Here is a 19,466-nt window from a genome sequence, read left to right as displayed (position 1 = left end):
AGACCTGGGTGTGGTTGGAAGAGAGCTGAACAGAAGTTCGATTGATGAGTTACTGGAATGTGATGTAACAAGTATAAATGTCTCTAAAATTTATCGATCGCTAAGGGGGGTGCTTATCTCACGGGAGGATAGTCGGACTTTAAAAGCGTGGGGGAAACAATTGGGAAGGGAAGAAGTGGTGGATGATATACTGAGAGGATGGGTACAAGTGCGGAAACATATTACCAATGAGAGATGGAGAGACACTCAATTCAGAATTCTACATAGGGCCATTATAGGTTTCAACATACCAGGTAGGGATAGGTGGTGTCCTAAGTGTCAAAAAGAGAAAACGGATATGCTGCATGGGCTATGGGAATGTGAGACAATCGCTAGGTTCTGGAACCAAGTCAGACTATTTGCCCAGTCAACATGGGGAATTTTCAGCAAACTAGACTTAATGGTGTGGATTTTCCACTCCTTTGAGGGAGGAGTAGGAGGAGGACCGAGCACGCAGGAAAAGAGGAAATACGCAATAACGCATGACATAGCCATGATAGCTAAGCGTTGCATCTTAAAACACTGGATTCAAAGGGAGGGCCCATCCATAAAGGAGGTTGTGGGCGAACTACACAACCTTCTGAAGTGGGAAAAACTAGAAGCGGAGAGGGATAAAGATGGGTTGACAGCCAAGTTTTTTGTGAGATGGAGACATTTTATTGAAAGCCAATTCACACAGGGAGAAATAATTAACCTGATGGCACCTTTTGTTCACTCGGAGTGGTATATCCTGAGCGATATCCAGGACAGCCTGGGTAAACTGAGAATCACCTAGGAGGGGGCTCTGGCGGGAGGGGGAGACGAGACGGTTGGGAATACCAAGACACGCTAGCAAAATTGAAATCATTCAGGGACGACACAGAGATTTAACGAATTGTATTGCATATGTTATATTATATTTCATTACCTATGTTTTGGTTTAATGTTACTGTATACTATCTTAAATCGAACAGCAACATGGAACTCCAAATTGGGGTATCACCCACCTCTATGTCACATTTTGTCAGACGAATGTTCTTCTTTTGCAATGATACTTGTCATGTTTTTACAAATTTGAAAAATCAATAAAAAACGTTTTGGAAAAAAAACACTGAGTACACTGTGTCTCTAAAATAGCCTGCAGTGGCAGTAATAGTAGTGGAGGAGTGTGCTGATCACATGGTTATGAGATTATAGCAGATTGACTTCCCTGCTACTCGCAGAATGGAGATGATTTCCATTGCATGACATATTGTATCAATGTAAATGTGGTGGTAGCTTTGGAGGTCATAATCTGTGGCGATCCATACTCACCTCTAATCATTTTGCAAACCACAGAGTTTGGCTGTTTAAAGCTACAATCGCTGTTATCAGCCAATTAGCTATCTCTATAGGGAAAATACATGCTATTTAAAAACACTATCTACAAAGTGCAACAAATGCAAATTTATACATAATTAAATGACTGATTATTCTGAGTCACTGTCATTTGGTGCAAGGCGTTAAGATTGTGGTAGAGGTAAAAAGAAAAATCTCTGGTCGTTTGCAGAACGGTGATGTTTTTTTGCATGATACTCTGCACTGATCAAACTGCGGCTGTAGCTGTGGAGGTTACAATTTATGTTGATTGAAAAACTTCTATTCAACCATTTAGTAATCCACATAACGTGGCCATTCAGGCTGCAATCGCGGTTTTTCAGCTAGTTGGTTATCCCTATATAAGATAGCATACGTTATTTAAGCATTACCCACACATTGTGGTAAATGTACATCCATGTATCAATCTAAGGCTGTTAACAAGATACCCATTCACAATCTAGCATAGTACAAACGATATGTATAATCATGGCTAAAATTTCTACCTTTTGTACTTGAAGGAGTCTTATGAAATTATAATATATATTATTCATTATTGAAAATTATCCAATATTTCTAATCAAGCGCTATCGTCCTACACATCTTTGTGTGTCAACATCTTGTAACACTGCATTTTTTAACGTGTTCTGTATATGTTTGGTAAAGAAGGGAATTTTGTACTTACCGTAAATTCCTTTTCTTCTAGCTCTTATTGGGAGACCCAGACAATTGGGTGTATAGCTACTGCCTCCGGAGGTCACACAAAGTATTACACTAAAAAGTGTAAGGCCCCTCCCCTTCTGGCTATACACCCCCCGTGGGATCACGGGCTTACTCAGTTTTAGTGCCAAAGCAAGAAGGAGGAAAGCCAATAACTGGTTTAAACAAATTCACTCCGAATAACATCGGAGAACTGCAAACCGTTCAACATGAATAACATGTGTACCCGCAACAAACCAAGAATCCCGAAGGACAACAGGGCGGGTGCTGGGTCTCCCAATAAGAGCTAGAAGAAAAGGAATTTACGGTAAGTACAAAATTCCCTTCTTCTTCAGCGCTCTATTGGGAGACCCAGACAATTGGGACGTTCAAAAGCTGTCCCTGGGTGGGTAAATAAATACCTCTTGATAGGGCTGCAAGACAGCGCTCCCCTACGGGGAGGCCACTGCCGCCTGCAGTACTCTTCTACCTAGGCCGGCATCCGCCGAAGCATAGGTATGCACCTGATAATGTTTGGTGAAAATGTGCAGACTCGACCAGGTAGCTGCCTGGCACACCTGTTGAGCCGTAGCCTGGTGGCGTAATGCCCAGGACACACCCACGGCTCTGGTTGAATGGGCCTTCAGCCCTGATGGAACCGGAAGCTCAGCAGAACGGTAGGCTTCAAGAATTGGTTCTTTGAGCCATCGAGCCATGTTGGCTTTAGACGCCTGCAATCCCTTGCGCGTACCAGCGACAAGGACAAACAGTGCATCAGATCGGCGCATAGGCGCCGTGCGGGAAAAGTAGATTCTGAGTCCTCAGACCAGATCTAACAAATGTAAACCCGTTTCAAACCGGTGAGTCGGATGAGGACAAAATGAAGGTAATGATATATCCTGATTAAGCTGAAACGCGGATACTACCTTAGGGAGAAACTCCTGAATGGAGCGCAACACTACCTAGTCCTGGTGAAACACCAGGAAGGGAGCCTGATATGACAGAGCTGCCAGCTCATACACTCGCCGAAGAAACGTGATCGCCCTAGAAAAGCCACTTTCTGTGACAGGCGAGAAAGGGGAAACTCCCATCAGAGGCTCGAAAGGCGGCTTCTGGAGAGCAACGAGTACCTCGTTCAGATCCCATGGATCTAACGGCCGCTCGTACGGGGGCACAATATGACACTCCCTGTAGCAACGTGCGCACCTTAGGAAGACGTGCTAGACGCTTCTGAAACAACACGGATAGTGCCGAGACTTGCCCTTAAAGGGAGCCGAGCGACCAACCGTTTTCCCGACCAGAGTGCAGGAGGGCAGGCAAAGTAGGCAAAGCCGATGGCCAGGGATACACTCCCTGAGCAAAACACCAAGATAAGAATATCTTCCACGAGTTGTGGAATATCTTGGCAAACCGCGGCTGGCGAGCCCGTCTCATTGTGACCCTGACGTAATGCTCACAGTCGACTGACGGTGAGATGCCACAGATCTCGGTACCACAACCTCCTCGGCCAGTCTGGGGCGACGAGAATAGTGCGGCAGCAATCGGAAGCTGGAACTGCGACCAATCTTGAGCCAAGGCGCCTGTCGCCAGAGCTCCCGCCATGAAAATCGAGACCTTGTAGTTGCCGAGACGCCATGATGTCGACGTCCGTCCTCATCCCGCGGCTACCGATTTCTTGAAGCCAAACGGGAGCAGGTCCCATTCCCCTGCGTCCACGTCCTCGCGACTGAGGAAGACTTGCTTCCTAGTGTTGTACGTCCGGAATGTGTACGCCACCGCTGTGGATAGTCCGACTGAATTCGGTTCTGATTGCATTCCAGCCACTGCAGGAAAGCTTGCAGTGCAAGATACACTGCCCAGAGCTCTAGACCACTGAGTTGAAGAGTGGACTCCTCTGAAGACGGTCTTTGACCGTCTGTGAAAGGGGGACGTTACTGTGTAGGAACATCGACTTCCTTCCCCTTAGCGAAGAATCTTCTAATGATGCGGACGCAGATGAAACTGCGTGAAAAGGCTCGCCTCTGGATGAGGCGCCTCCTTGAAGGAGAGACTGCACCCTCGTCTGTAGTGAACGCTGTTTGTCCAGCGGAATTCACTATCACTGAGAGAGTGTGAAAACTCTATGCCAAGATATGCCAGCGATTGGGTTCAACTTAGAAGAAGTCAAAGACCTCCCCGAAACTCTGGGAAGGGTCCAGCGCCATGTTCAGGTTGTGTTGGCATGCTTCTAAAAGAGAGTGCCTTGACAAGTAGATTGTCCAAGAAAGGGATCACAGAGTGACCGTAAGAGCGCGGGACTGCTCCCACTGCTGCCATGAACTTGGTGAAAAACCCGTGGGGCTGTCGCCAGCCGAAGGGTAGGGCTACAAAACGAAATATGCCCGTAGCCAACGCCGGTGCCTTGGAGCAATCGGCACGTGGAGATAAGCATCCTAATGTCTATGGATGTTAGGAAAAACTCTTTGAGACAGTGAGGCAATGACGGAGCGGAGTGATTCCCTCCGGAACCGCCTGGTTGTCACGTGCTTGTTAAGCAGTTTAAATTCCAGAACGGGACGGAAGGAGCCGTCCTATCTTGGCACCACGACCAGGTCGAAGCAAAAGGCGTAACTGGTTCCTGAAGAGGAACAGGGATTACCACTCGTCCTGCCTGCAGAAGAGCCTCGGCTCGGTCGGAGAGGTAGTTTGAGACAAACTGACTCTCTCTCACCGGCCTTTGACCTGTGGTAGGTAAATGTCGCTAAAGCGGGGGAGTCTGCTCCCCGCGGTTGCGGAGTGAGAAGGCTGAAAATTATGAGAAAAAAACGCTTTGGTAGCGATTCCTCCGGCTGCCTTCCCCGGGCGTACTTGAGCCTGCTAGGAATCTATGCCCTTCTGGGCCTTTTGAGTCGTTTTGGACAGTTGAATGAATTCATTCAACCCTTACCAACAGACTATCACTAGATAAAGGCAACCTGGTTAAGCACTTTGTTGGAAGAAGCATCTGATCCAATCTGTTAACCACTAGGCTCTGCGTAAAAAATACGGAGATGGCCGATGCCACCGCCGTCCGGCTCGTAGAGTCTCGGACAGCCTTAACAGCATGGTTCGCCATGCGGCGATTGCGAGATTACAGACGCTGCTGAGACCGAGATGTACCGGTGACAGCGTCCCTCTGCGCAACACTATCTGAAATAGCTTGGAGTGCCTTCACGGCTGCGACTGCCGGAGCAACCGACCTGCCGATAGCTTCATAGACAGATTGCGGCCAGAACCTATCTATCTGTCAATGGCATTTTGACGTGAAGCCCCATCCACCACTACAACTATAGATCCAGCTGCAAGCCTGGAGATCGGGAGATCCACATTTGGACCTGGGCTAGCGCTTGTCCAATCAGGGAGGAGAGTGCCTCATTAATACGGTCGGAGAACGCTTATCGTGAAAAGCGTTGCGTTTCTGGACTGCATCTCTAGGATCAGAGGGCCAGACGAGTACGCAATTGCTTGCGATATTAGAAAAGAGATCTCCCCTGCTGTGAAGCTGACTCTTTCACTGATGGAGTCGAGGGCTATTCCCAGCGAGCCTGCTTAGGCCCTCTTGAACTGACGTCCGTGTCGGAGCCTGCCCCCTGGGACGCGTGAAAACCACCCTGGAGCCTTGAGCTGCTCCTCAAATCATGGTGGCCAGGGGCATTGCAACTATATTGCCCAAGGTCTGCGTGGGCTGCCAGACTGTAAGATGTCAGCCATAGTCACAGCCAATATAACAGCGGAAAAAAACTGCAATTTCGTCCCTGTCTCTGGACAGGAAGCACAGGTGGTTCTTTTAACCACATATAGCCGAAAACCCCGGTCAAGCAATTGCCCGCACTGGGGTCCTAGACTCGTATTACATGCAGTACAAGCAACATATAAAGTCCTCATTGGCCTTTTCTTTTTCTGCTGTTGTTGTCTAGCTATCTAAGTGCATAGCCTAGGATAGCGACCGTACAGTAAATAATCATACAAGCATGAAGTACAAATAAACACTTCAGCTCATGTAGTACACGCAGCATTGAAAACTTGTGGCTTGGCACATTAGCTCTTCTGCTGCTGTTGTCTATTTATCCAGGAGCTTGAGACAAGGATAGCGACATACAGTGAATGTATAGCATTCAAGCACGAAGTACAAGTAAACACTTCAGCACCTGTAGTACCCGCAGCATTGAAAACTTGTGGCTTGGCACATTAGCTCTTCTGCTGCTATTGTCTATATATCTAGGAGTATGAGACAAGGATAGCGACATACAGTGAATGTATAGCATACAAGCCTGAAGTACAAGTAAACACTTCAGCACATGTAGTACACGCAGCATTGAAACTTGTGGCTTAGCACATTAGGCCTTCTGCTGCTATTGTCTATATATCTAGGAGTATGAGACAAGGATAGCGACATACAGTGAATGTATCGCATACAAACATGACAGTAAACACTGCCAGCACATGCAAATGCAGTAGCCTTGCAAGCTGGTGCCTTGGCACCACTGCTCTACTGCTGCTGTTGTCTAGTTAACTAGGAGCATGAGGCAAGGATAGCGACATACAGGAAATGTATAGCAGACAAGCATGACAGAAAAACACTGCAGTACAAGCAAATCAAGCAGCATTGAGAGCCTGTGCCTTGGCAGCCTTGCCTTACTGCTGCTATTGTCTGTTTAACTAGGTGCATTAGCCAAGAAAAACGACATATAGTGCATGTATAGCATGACAATAAACCCAATTGCAGCACCTGCAAACGAAGCGGCAATGAAAGCTTGTGCCTTGGCACTTTGCTGTTGCCAAAACTGCCAACAAACACTGCAGACTAATCATTGAACACTTGTCTAGCCATCTAGGAGAGTATGCCCAGAATAGCGACAGTACAGTGCTGCATCGCATATCCGCACACAGTTCAAAAGCCCACTTCAGTATTAGTGGGACCAGTACTGCCTATCGCCCGCCCAGCGCGAGTATGAGGTCGCTCAAAAACCTGTGCCTGGTTCCGTTCTCCCAGAGTGGAAACCATAATGGCTGCCGGCTTCTCTTCCACGTCCTGTGCAGAGGGGCGGGCCGTGGGCGAGCCCCAGCCAAGAGCGGGAACCCGGCATCTCACTGTGTTCAGTGAGAGGGGGCTGGAGAATGCAAAGCAGACTCCAGCTCCCTGCGCTGAGATCTGTACAGCGTCCCGCCCCTCCTCTGACTGGCAGGGCTGGGGGCGGGAACGAAGCGGTGCCAGGCCTCAGAAGCCGGGGACTAAAGTTACAGGCGCCCCCGCCGTAAAAGCGCGGTCGGCGCCAAGTCCCCGGCGCACTACAAGTCACATCAGCGCCGCCGCCGTATGAGCGGTCGGCGCAAGTTCCTAAACATGACCCGTCGCTCAGCCATGGCTGCAGCAACATAAGCCCATCACTAATGTCCCCGGCGCACTATAACGCCCAGCAAGCCCGGAGCGTGCTGTGCTTGCCGGAGACACCGAGTACCTGACCGATGCAGGGCCTTGTCCCTGATAGTACTCGTGCTCCACATCCATCAGGTTCTTCTGGGTCTGTGGATGGAGCCCGGCCTCAGGGCTTGGAGGCCGACAGATCCCACTTCCACAGGGCCCTCCAAGGGGATGTGGAAGGAAAACAGCATGTGGGGCTCCGGCCTCTGTACCAGCAATAGGTACCTCAACCTTGCAACACCATCTGGTGAGAAGGGAGCATGCTGGGGACACTATATGTGTCCTCTTTTCTTCCATCCGAGATAGTCAGCAGCTACTGCTGACTATACAATGTGGAGCTATGCGTGGATGTATGACCTCCTTCGCACACAAAGCTAAAACTGAGTAAGCCCGTGATCCCACGGGGGGTGTATAGCCAGAAGGGGAGGGGCCTTACACTTTTTAGTGTAATACTTTGTGTGACCTCCGGAGGCAGTAGCTATACACCCAATTGTCTGGGTCTCCCAATAGAGCGCTGAAGAAAAAACTTTTTCACCTTTTTTGTACTTAATCATAATAATAAAAAGAAGGGAATTTTGTTTACTTACCGTAAATTCCTTTTCTTCTAGCTCCAATTGGGAGACCCAGACAATTGGGGTGTATAGCACTGCCTCCGGAGGCCACACAAAGCATTACACTAAAAGTGTAAAGCCCCTCCCCTTCTGCCTATACACCCCCCGTGCTCACGGGCTCCTCAGTTTTGGTGCAAAAGCAAGAAGGAGGCTAAAAATTATAATTGGTTTAGTAAATTCAATCCGAAGGAATATCGGAGAACTGAAACCATTCAACATGAACAACATGTATACACAAAAAACAGGGGCGGGTGCTGGGTCTCCCAATTGGAGCTAGAAGAAAAGGAATTTACGGTAAGTAAACAAAATTCCCTTCTTCTTTGTCGCTCCATTGGGAGACTCAGACAATTGGGACGTCCAAAAGCAGTCCCTGGGTGGGTAAATAATACCTCAGAATAGAGCCGCAACCGGCTCCGTCCTACAGGTGGGCAACCGCCGCCTGAAGGACTCGCCTACCTAGGCTGGCATCTGCCGAAGCATAGGTATGCACCTGATAGTGTTTCGTGAAAGTGTGCAGGCTCGACCAGGTAGCCGCCTGACACACCTGCTGAGCCGTAGCCTGGTGCCGCAAAGCCCAGGACGCTCCCACGGCCCTGGTAGAATGGGCCTTCAGCCCTGAGGGAACCGGAAACCCGGAGGAACGATAAGCCTCGAGAATTGGTTCCTTGATCCACCGAGCCAGGGTTGATTTGGAAGCTTGTGTCCCTTTACGCTGGCCAGCGACAAGGACAAAGAGTGCATCCGAGCGGCGCAGGGGCGCAGTACGAGAAATGTAGATTCTGAGTGCTCTCACCAGATCTAACAAGTGCAAATCCTTTTCACATTGGTGAACTGGATGAGGACAAAAAGAGGGTAAGGAGATATCCTGATTGAGATGAAAGGGGGATACCACCTTAGGGAGAAATTCCGGAACCGGATGCAGAACCACCTTGTCCTGGTGAAACACCAGGAAGGGGGCTTTGCATGACAGCGCTGCTAGCTCAGACACTCTCCAAAGTGATGTGACTGCCACTAGGAAGACCACCTTCTGTGAAAGGCGTGAGAGAGAGATATCGCTCATTGGCTCGAACGGTGGTTTCTGAAGAACCATCAGCACCCTGTTCAGATCCCAGGGTTCTAACGGACGCTTGTAAGGAGGGACGATGTGACAAACCCCCTGCAGGAACGTGCGTACCTGTGGAAGTCTGGCTAGGCGCTTCTGAAAAAAGACAGAGAGCGCGGAGACTTGTCCCTTAAGAGAGCCCAGTGACAAACCCTTTTCTAATCCGGATTGAAGGAAGGACAGAAAAGTGGGCAAGGTAAACGGCCAGGGAGAAACACCCTGAGCAGAGCACCACGACAGGAATATTTTCCACGTCCTGTGGTAGATCTTGGCGGACGTTGGTTTCCTAGCCTGTCTCATGGTGGCAATGACCTCTTGAGATAATCCTGAAGACGCTAGGATCCAGGACTCAATGGCCACACAGTCAGGTTCAGGGCCGCAGAATTCAGATGGAAAAACGGCCCTTGAGACAGCAAGTCTGGTCGGTCTGGGAGTGCCCACGGTTGGCCGACCGTGAGATGCCACAGATCCGGGTACCACGACCTCCTCGGCCAGTCTGGAGCGACGAGGATGGCGCGACGGCAGTTGGCCCTGATCTTGCGTAACACTCTGGGCAACAGTGCCAGAGGAGGAAACACATAAGGGAGTTGAAACTGCGACCAATCCTGAACTAAGGCGTCTGCCGCCAGAGCTCTGTGATCTTGAGACCGTGCCATTCTATTGATGCCAGGAAATCTCCTTGGGACATGGAGGCGATGACGGAGCGAAGCGATTCCATCCGGAACCGCCTGGTTTTCACATGCTTGTTGAGCAGCTTTAGGTCCAGAACGGGACGGAAGGATCCGTCCTTTTTTGGCACCACGAACAAGTTGGAGTAAAAACCGTGACCCCGTTGCTGAAGAGGAACCGGGATCACCACTCCTTCCGCCTTCAGAGTGCCCACCGCCTGCATAAGAGCCTCGGCTCTGTCGGGGGGTGGAGATGTTCTGAAGAAACGAGTCGGAGGACGAGAGTTGAACTCTATCCTGTAACCGTGAGATAGAATGTCTCTCACCCATCGGTCTTTTACTTGTGGCAGCCAGGTGTCGCAAAAGCGGGAGAGCCTGCCACCGACCGAGGATACGGTTTGAGGGAGCCGAAAGTCATGAGGAGGCCGCTTTAGGAGCGGTTCCTCCGGCGGTCTTTTTAGGACGTGACTTAGACCGCCATGCATCGGAGTTCCTCTGATCTTTCTGAGGCCTTTTGGACGAGGAAAATTGAGATCTGCCCGCGGTCCGAAAGGACCGAAACCTCGATTGTACCTTCCGTGGTTGAGGTCTGTTTGGTTTGGACTGGGGTAAGGATGAATCCTTTCCCTTGGATTGTTTAATGATTTCATCCAATCGCTCACCAAACAAGCGGTCACCAGCCAATGGCAAACCGGTTAAGAACTTTTTGGAAGCAGAGTCTGCCTTCCATTCACGTAGCCACATGGCCCTGCGGAGTACCACCGAGTTGGCGGATGCCACCGCCGTACGGCTCGCAGAGTCCAGGATAGCATTAATGGCGTAGGACGCAAACGCCGACGCCTGATTGGTGAAGGACACCACTTGCGGGGCAGATGTACGTGTTACAGCATTAATCTGCGCCTGACAAGCTGAGATAGCTTGGAGTGCCCATACGGCTGCGAATGCTGGAGCAAAAGACGCTCCTATAGCTTCATAGATGGATTTCAACCATAGTTCCATCTGTCTGTCAGTGGCATCTTTGAGTGAAGCCCCGTCTTCCACTGCAACTATGGATCTAGCCGCCAGTCTGGAGATTGGAGGATCCACCTTAGGACCCTGAGTCCAGCCCTTGACAACCTCGGGGGGGAAGGGATAACGTGTGTCCTTAAGGCGCTTGGAAAAACGCTTGTCTGGACAGTCTCGGTTTTTCTGGATTGCCTCTCTGAAGTCAGAGTGATCCAGAAACATATTTAATGTACGCTTTGGAAACCTGAAACGGAATTTCTCCTGAGAAGCAGACTCCTCAATTGGAGGAGCTGGGGGAGAAATATCCAACACCTGATTGATGGTCGCTATAAGGTCATTCACTACTGCGTCACCTTCAGGTGTATCTAGGTTGAGAGCGGCTTCAGGATCAGAATCCTGATCTGATACCTCCGCTTCATCCTCCAGAGAGTCCCCCTGCTGGGACCCTGAACAGTGTGATGAAGTGGAGGGAATTTCCCAGCGACCCCGCTTGGGCGGCCGGGGACTGCGGTCCGTGTCAGAAACCTCACCCTGGAACCTGTGGGTTACCCCCGGGGCACATTGCTGTTCCAATTGAGGGGGACCTGGGGTCAAGGATTGGGCAGTGTCTGGGGCCTGAATCACCGGTCTGGACTGCAATGCTTCCAGTATTTTAGCAGACCATTTATCCATAGTCTCAGACAGTTTGTCAGCAAAGGCTGCAAACTCCGTCCCTGTCACCTGGACAGTGGTAGCAGGTGGATCCACCTGGGCCACCTGTAGCAGAGGCTCCGGCTGAGCAAGTGCCCCAGGGGCCGAGCATTGCACACAATGAGGGTCAGTGGAACCTGCCGGTAGTACAGCTGTACATGAGGTACAGTTTGCAAAGTACGCCTGTGCTTTGGCACCCTTGCTTTTTGCAGATGACATGTTGTCTCCTCTGAGAACAACCAGGAGGGTATATAGCCAAAAATAAACAGAGCGACCGTACAGTGCAATGTATAGCCTATAAGCCTATATATATATACACACTTCGGTACTCAGTGGGGCCAGCACCACAGGTGCTGCTTACCGACCGCTCAGAGCGGTTGTGTGGTCACCAGATTCCCTGCCTGGGTCTCCCTGTGTTGTCTCTCCTCTCCAGCGTCTGAATCGCCGACAGGAATGGCTGCCGGCGTTCTGTGGGAAGGAGGAGACTGTGGGCGTGCCCAAGAAAAGTGCGGGAATCCAGTGCCCCATTGTACTGATTGAGGAGGGCGGAGGATACTAATGTATGCTCCAGCCCTCCTCTGACGATCCGTGCAGCGTCCCGCCCCTCCCCTGACTGGCAGGCCTGTGGGCGGGAAAGAACGACACTAGGCCGCAGAAGCCGGGGACTAAAGTTATAAGCGCGGCCGCGCGGTGGTCCCCCGGCGCTAACACCTCCAGCAGTGCCGGAAAGTGTCTGGCACTAATGTCCGGCGCACTAACACACCCAGCCGTGCTGGAAAGTGTCTGGCCCAAGCGCTCCATGCCCGGCGCACTAACACACCCAGCAGTGCTGGAAAGTGTCTGGCACAAGCACTCAATGTCCGGCGCACTAACACACCCAGCAGAGCTGGAAGTGTGTGGCACAAACGCTCCATGTCCGGCGCACTAACACACCCAGCAGAGCTGGAAAGTGTCTGGCACAAGCGCTCCATGCCCGGCGCACTAACACACCCAGCAGTGCTGTAATGTGTATGGCACCAGCGCTCCATGCGCGGTCCCCACGGGGACACAGAGTACCTCAAAGTAGCAGGGCCTTGTCCCTGACGATACTCGGCTCCTTGTCCAGCAGAATCCCCAGGGGCTGTGGATGGAGCACGGTCTCAGTGCCTGGAGACCGATTAGGATCCCACTTCACCCAGAGCCCTAAAGGGGATGGGGAAGGAAAACAGCATGTGGGCTCCAGCCTCCGTACCCGCAATGGATACCTCAACCTTAACAACACCGCCGACAAGAGTGGGGTGAGAAGGGAGCATGCTGGGGGCCCTGTTATGGGCCCTCTTTTCTTCCATCCGACATAGTCAGCAGCTGCTGCTGACTAAGCTGTGGAGCTATGCATGGATGTCTGCCTCCTTCGCACAAAGCAATGAAACTGAGGAGCCCGTGAGCACGGGGGGTGTATAGGCAGAAGGGGAGGGGCTTTACACTTTTAGTGTAATGCTTTGTGTGGCCTCCGGAGGCATAGCTATACAACCCAATTGTCTGGGTCTCCCAATGGAGCGACAAAGAAAATAAATAAAAAAATTTTTAAATGTGAAATTACTCCTAGTCTCTTGTTTAAAAGTGGAACAGCGCATGCGCGGGACCACGGGCACCCAGGGGCGGCGTCCTGAGCTTTTGAAATTCAGCGTTCGGGGGCGGCGTAAATCTGCAGGAGGACAGCAACGGACCCCAGGCAGCCTGCCCCTATGGAAGATTTTAGAAATTTGCATACGAAAAGGTACCAGTTTACAAAGTGTTTATTTTGGTATAAAAGGTGCCAAAAAAACTATAGGAAGCTTCCTAGAATGCAGCCCAGGAGCTGCAGAGGGGGGAACTTTTAGCTTTATAGCTAAATTTCTGGTGACAGGTTCCCTTTAACAGCACTGATCATGTGAAGGAGGTAGTGCACAAAAAAAAAAAAAAAATCACTCTATACACACTTCTAACATCGCTCCTCTCCTCTATTCTCACATCAGGGCAGGAGGGAATACACAAATCACTCTCTACTCACTTCTGACATCGCTCAGCTCCTCTGGAATAAAGAAATCACCCTGTCCTTGCTTCTGACATTGCTCATCTCCTCTGTTCTCACACCAGTGCATGAAAGAATACACAAATCACTCTCTCCTCGCTTCAGATATCATTCATCTCCTCTGTCCTCACATCAATGCAGGAGGGAATACACAAATCACTCTCTCCTCGCTTCAGATATCATTCATCTCCTCTGTCCTCACATCAATGCAGGAGGGAATACACAAATCACTCTCTCCTCGCTTCAGATATCATTCATCTCCTCTGTCCTCACATCAATGCAGGAGGGAATACACAAATCACTCTCTCCTCGCTTCAGACATCATTCATCTCCTCTGTCCTCACATCAATGCAGGAGGGAATACACAAATCACTCTCTCCTCGCTTCAGACATCATTCATCTCCTCTGTCCTCACATCAATGCAGGAGGGAATACACAAATCACTCTCTCCTCGCTTCAGACATCATTCATCTCCTCTGTCCTCACATCAATGCAGGAGGGAATACAAAAAACACTCTCCTCGCTTCTGACATTGCTCATCTCTGTTCTCACACCAGTGCATGAAAGAATACACAAATCACTCTCGCATTGCTACTGACACTGCTCGTCGCCTGTTCTCACTTCAGTGCAGGAGAGGATACACAAATCACTCTTTCCTCACTTCTGACATTGCTCGTCTCCTCGGTTCTCACATTAGAGCAGTAAGGAATAAAGAAAACACTCTCTCCTCGCTACTGACATCGCTCATCTCCTTTGTTCTCACATCAGTGCATGAGAGAACACACAAATCACTCTTCTAGCTTTTGACAGATTGTTTCCTCTGTTTTCACATCCGTGCAGAGCTCTCTCCTTGCATCATTATACGTGAGTGATGTCACCAGTGAGATGATGGTTTGTGTTGTCTCCTACACAGGGACAGTGCACACAGTTTTGTAATCAAGCAGCGCTGGCTCTTGCAAGTCAATCAACATAAGAAACACAGTAATCTAAATAAGTGAGTGGAACGCTGCTCCGAGGCATTTGGTCACGCCTTAAGCTGGGGCAACACATAGTGACGCAGCAGCGATAACGATGGGCGACCTGACCTTACCAGGATCGCTGCTACGTCGTTACATGGTCGCTGGTGAGCTGTCAAACAGGCAGATCTCACCAGCGACCAGTGACCAGCCCCCAGCGACGCGTGGAAGCGTAACTAAGGTAAATATCGGGTAACCAAGGAAAGCACTTCTCTTGGTTACCCGATATTTACCTTAGTTACTAGCGTCCACCGTCTCACGCTGCCAGTGCCGGCTCCCTGCTCTCCTAGCCAGAGTACACATCGGGTTAATTACCCGATGTGTACTCCAGCTACGTGTGCAGGGAGCCGGCACTGGCAGCGTGAGAGCACACTGCTTAGCACTGGCTCCCTGCACACGTAGCTGGAGTACACATCGGGTAATTAACCCGATGTGTACTCTGGCTAGGAGAGCAGGGAGCCGGCACTGGCAGCGTGAGAGCGGCGGGCGCTAGTAACTAAGGTAAATATCGGGTAACCAAGGAAAGGGCATCTTGGTTACCCGATCTTTATCTTGGTTACAGCTTACCGCAGGCTGCCAGACGCCGGCTCCCTTCAGTTCGTCGCTCTCTCGGTCACACACAGCGATGTGTGCTTCACAGCGGGAGAGCGACGAGCAAAAAATAAAGCAGGACATTCGGCAACCTCACAGCAGGGGCCAGCTCATTGCTGGATGCCACACACAGCGACGGGACGTTGCTGCTACGTCACAGAAAATGGTGACTTAGCAGCGACGTCGTTGTCGCTGTGTGTGTGACCACCTTAAGATACACCAAGCACTTTCATTCGCATATTACAATACAGGGGTTTTTTGGAGGGAGGTTGCAAAAGAGAAACAGATTTACAAACAAAAAGAACACTTTATTGCTGCTCCATCTCTTACAAGGCTATGTGGTTAGTTTAAAGGGAGCCTGTTATTAGTTTTATACCTTATAATCTCTGCCCATTACCTATTAAAGCATGTAAATGGGGGTCCTACAACCCCTTCATACCCTCACAGTTGCCCCTGACACCTCTGAAAGGATTTTATTCATATCCCACGCTATAAAAAATTATGCGGTTAAGGCCTCTTTTACACGTCCGTGAAAATCACGCACGTGTTTCACGGACGTGTCAAAGGTGCGTATTGCCCTCGGTGTGCGGTGTGTATGGCCTACATGTGTTCTCGTGATAACACACGGAGAATGGGAACTTTCTACTCGCCTGTCCCTGTCGTCGCTGTCCGTGGTGCTGATCTTCGGTCTCCGGCCCTGCCGACTCCCTGCTGCTGCTTCCGGCCGCAGTGGAGGGAATATGCAATGAGCATAATGAGCGGCGGTCGGCAGCAAGTGACAGCAGCGGCAGAGACTGCAGAGGGCTGGAGAAGGCGAGTAAAGTTTCGTTTTTTTTTCTAGCAGACACGTCTTCTCTCCGGTGCGTGTCACACGGAACACATCCGTGTGATCAGTTTGTGTTACGTGTGACCCGTTTGCGTTCCGTGTGACACCGATGATGCCAGAGAGAAAATGGACATGTCGGCGTGAGAAACACACGGACACACGTAAGTACGGAACAGACACACGTTCCGTGCGAAAATACTTACGTGTGTCCAAAACCATAGGAATACCTAGGTCTACGTATGTACGTGTCTTCAGTACGTGAGAAAACTGCCAAACACGTACCGGGGGCACGTACGTGTGAAAGAGGCCTAAGTGGGTGAATCCAGAACTTGTTCAGTGCCCCCCCAGTCCCTTCTATCCCAATGGAAATGGATGACGTCTCCTACATCATCTCCCCAGAGCTCTTAATTTCGCACACCTTCGCTGTGGAATCAGGCACTGGCACAGGTGCGCCTCACTTTGCCTCACCGAACAGCCAGGGAGCTGGTGATGTAGACGTGAAGCCGGTACATTATAGGACTTGTCTGCCGGTGTCTGGGTCCACTGTGCAGGCGCGAGACTTCGAGCCCTGGATGGAGACATCATCCACTTCCATCGGGACAGAAGAGGTGGGGCACTGGCCAAGATCTGGATTCACCCACTGGACCGCACAATTTCCATACAGAACGGGTCATGAATAAAAGCCTTTCAGGTGTCCAGGGGGTAACAGTGTATAAAGGGGTGTAGGAGGCATATTTACATGCTTCTAGTAGTGATGTGCACTTTATATGGTATAAAGGTACCGTCACACTTAGCGACGCTCCAGCGATCTGACCTGGCAGGGATTGCTGGAGCGTCGCTACATGGTTGCTGGTGAGCTGTCAATCAGGCAGATCTCCACAGTGATCAGAGATCAGCCACCAATGTAACGACGCTTTGCTTCGTAAGCATGGTACACATCGGGTTACTAAGCAAAGCGCTTTGCTTGGTTACCCGATGTGTACCTTGGTTACCAGCATCCGCAGAAGCCGGCTCAATGCACATTCAGATCGATGCTCTCTCGCTGTCACACACAGTGTGACACAGCGGGATAGCAACGACCAAAAAATGGTCTAGGTAGGACATTCAGCAACGACCGGCGACCTCACAGCAGGGGCCAGGTTGTTGCTGGATGTCACACACAGCGACATCGCTAGCAACATCGCTGCTACGTCACAAACACCCGTGACTCAGCAGCGATGTTGCTAGCGATGGCGCTTAGTGAGACGTGGCCTTAAGACTGGTGACCGGTACTTTTTAAAGTGTACATTTGCGGTGACTTCCCTACAATTCCCTGTAAGGTACAATTATGTGACCGCTGCAGCCAATCTCTGAGCTCAGCAATCTATCATCTCATCAAGGAGCCTATGTCCGCCTGCAAAGCAGTTAAGTGCAATGAATGAGCTATGGGACTGCTCAGCCCCTGTGTGTCCGCCAGTGATTGACAGGAGGTGTACGGCACGTGACTGGGGTGACAAAGTGTCTGTCACAACCGGCGCCAGACTGACTGCCACACGGTATACAGAGCCCGGGGCCACAATGCACCGGCTCAGTACCTGCTCCGCTATGGCTCTCCTGAAGTAACACGCCATATCCCGCCGCGCTCCTGCAGCACTGAGCTCCGGCAGCGGAAGGACACAGGAAGAGGCTGCAGACACGTGCTCCGTGTGCCCCGCCCTCAGCACTGCTCTGCTCCAATCACCTCCAGCACGGGTCACGTGACACCTCTGGAGGGAAGGCCTGAAAGTGAGAGTGCGGGAAGAGCGCGGTGCCAGGTGTGTCCCGGGTGTGGGGAGCGGTGAGCGCTCGCTGTGGGCACTGCAGGAGGCCATAGCCCAGCTATACATGAATGGCAGGCTCTCCATGAGCCCGGCACTACCATCTGCTCATGTGACGGCAGCCTGCAGGGATTGTACCGGCCACAGCTGCATGTATGGCTGCGAAGGCGCCCTGAGGCACACGTGTGAGTTTTAAAGGGAACCTGTCACCAGTTTTTTCAGAATTGAACCAATAGTGTCACCTTGTGCAGCTCCTGGGCTGCATTCTATGAAGGGGCACCTTGCTCCCCGACTGCCCCTACAGACCCCAGAAATGGCTATATAAAATCTGCCGCCACATATGTGAATGAACCGTTCTGGTTGGCTTGTCGTTCTTTTCTTTGGCTCTTGTCCCTTCTGCCGTTGTTCACCGTCCTCCTTTCATGATTCTCGAGGGTGACGCCTCCGTCATCATCCAAGTTGCTCTGCAAAATCTCGCGCCTGTGCAGTCATTCCGGACAGTTCGCTCTACCCATCACAGGCACAGCTGAAAACATAGGTGCATTTGCGCAAGCCGCTGAGGACTTTGCGCATGCGCGAACATCCGGTCAGGTGCGAGGATGACGCAGGTGACTTCATCCACATCACCGGCCATAATCCTGCGCAAAGACCTCACCGCCTCGCGCAAGTGCACCTGTAGAGGTGAGAGCGAACTAAGCCTGCATAGACCTGCACAGGCGCGAGATTTTGCAGAGCAGCTTGGATGATCAGGCAGGCGTCACCCACGTTAATCATGAAAGGAGGACTACGAACAACAGCTGAAGGAGGACAGGAGCCGAAGAAAAGAACGCCAATCCAACCAGAACTGTTCATTTACATACGTTGCAACAGCATTTATAAAGGTATTTCTGGGGTCTGCAAGGGGCGTCGGGGATCAAGGTGCACCTTCATAGAATGCAGCCCAGGAGCTGCACAAGGCGATAATTTTGATTCAATTATGAAAAAACTGGTGACAGGTTCCCTTTAATCAACCAAAGGTCCTGTAGTTCTAGTGCGCATGTGTTCTGGTGCTTCACAACAACATATAAATCCAAATAGCGATGGTTCAATGAGAGACCATAGGTAAAAAGCAATTCATGCTTAATATTTAGATAAATGCATCTTTATTAGATCATATATTAAAAAACAGGAATATCTCTGTGAACTGATCTCGAGCTGGGTATAGTGCAAGTGATTACTATGGTATAATAGTGACAATACATAAGCAAAATAGCAGCCTAAATAAAACATAAATCATGAAAAGACTGATAAAACATACATGGGATAATAAATACATGAAAACTTATCAACGTGAATGAATATATAAACTAGTTACCTAACATAAGTATATCACAATATGGGTAGTGAGATCAGACTGTCAGCCTTTACATGTCTCACTCGGGTTCCTTTTCATTGAAAATGATCTCTTGAGGGATATGTGTTTGGCCCATAGATCTGAACAACATTTAAAGCTTCCCTCTAAAAGTAGCAGAGAAGGACAAGAAGAATACACGGTTTGTTTTTTGTGTGTGTCTATAGAGCAATGAGGATGTTATCCTCTGTTGGGACATATTGTAATG

At 50.3% G+C, this 19,466-nt stretch overlaps 2 protein-coding genes across 4 annotated transcripts in view; one reads left to right on the top strand and one right to left on the bottom strand.

Annotated features, from left to right (window-relative positions):
* The window catches only part of RARS2 (arginyl-tRNA synthetase 2, mitochondrial), a 134,134-nt gene extending 116,405 nt beyond the window's left edge, over positions 1–17,729 (bottom strand). The window contains exon 1 of the mRNA XM_075340146.1: positions 17,647–17,729. Within this exon, the coding sequence (XP_075196261.1) occupies positions 17,647–17,682 (36 nt within the window). The 5' untranslated portion in view covers positions 17,683–17,729. The remainder of the gene's footprint in view (positions 1–17,646) is intronic.
* Positions 17,730–17,813: 84 nt separating this feature from the next.
* ORC3 (origin recognition complex subunit 3) overlaps positions 17,814–19,466 on the top strand; it is a 172,238-nt gene continuing 170,585 nt past the window's right edge. Inside the window, exon 1 of one of the 3 annotated variants that reach the window (XM_075340142.1) lies at positions 17,814–17,865. The gene's annotated coding sequence lies outside the window, so the exon portion shown is untranslated. Of the gene's footprint in view, positions 17,866–17,887; positions 18,054–18,873; positions 18,970–19,466 lie in introns of those variants that run through there. The other 2 variants (XM_075340143.1, XM_075340144.1) reach the window with 2 other exon arrangements.

This window comes from Anomaloglossus baeobatrachus, chromosome 3 (assembly GCF_048569485.1).
Source record: "Anomaloglossus baeobatrachus isolate aAnoBae1 chromosome 3, aAnoBae1.hap1, whole genome shotgun sequence".
NCBI classification, from domain to species: Eukaryota; Metazoa; Chordata; class Amphibia; order Anura; family Aromobatidae; genus Anomaloglossus; species Anomaloglossus baeobatrachus.
The sequence above is the reverse complement of the archived record's forward strand: the minus strand, read 5'-3'. Positions and strand labels throughout refer to the sequence as shown.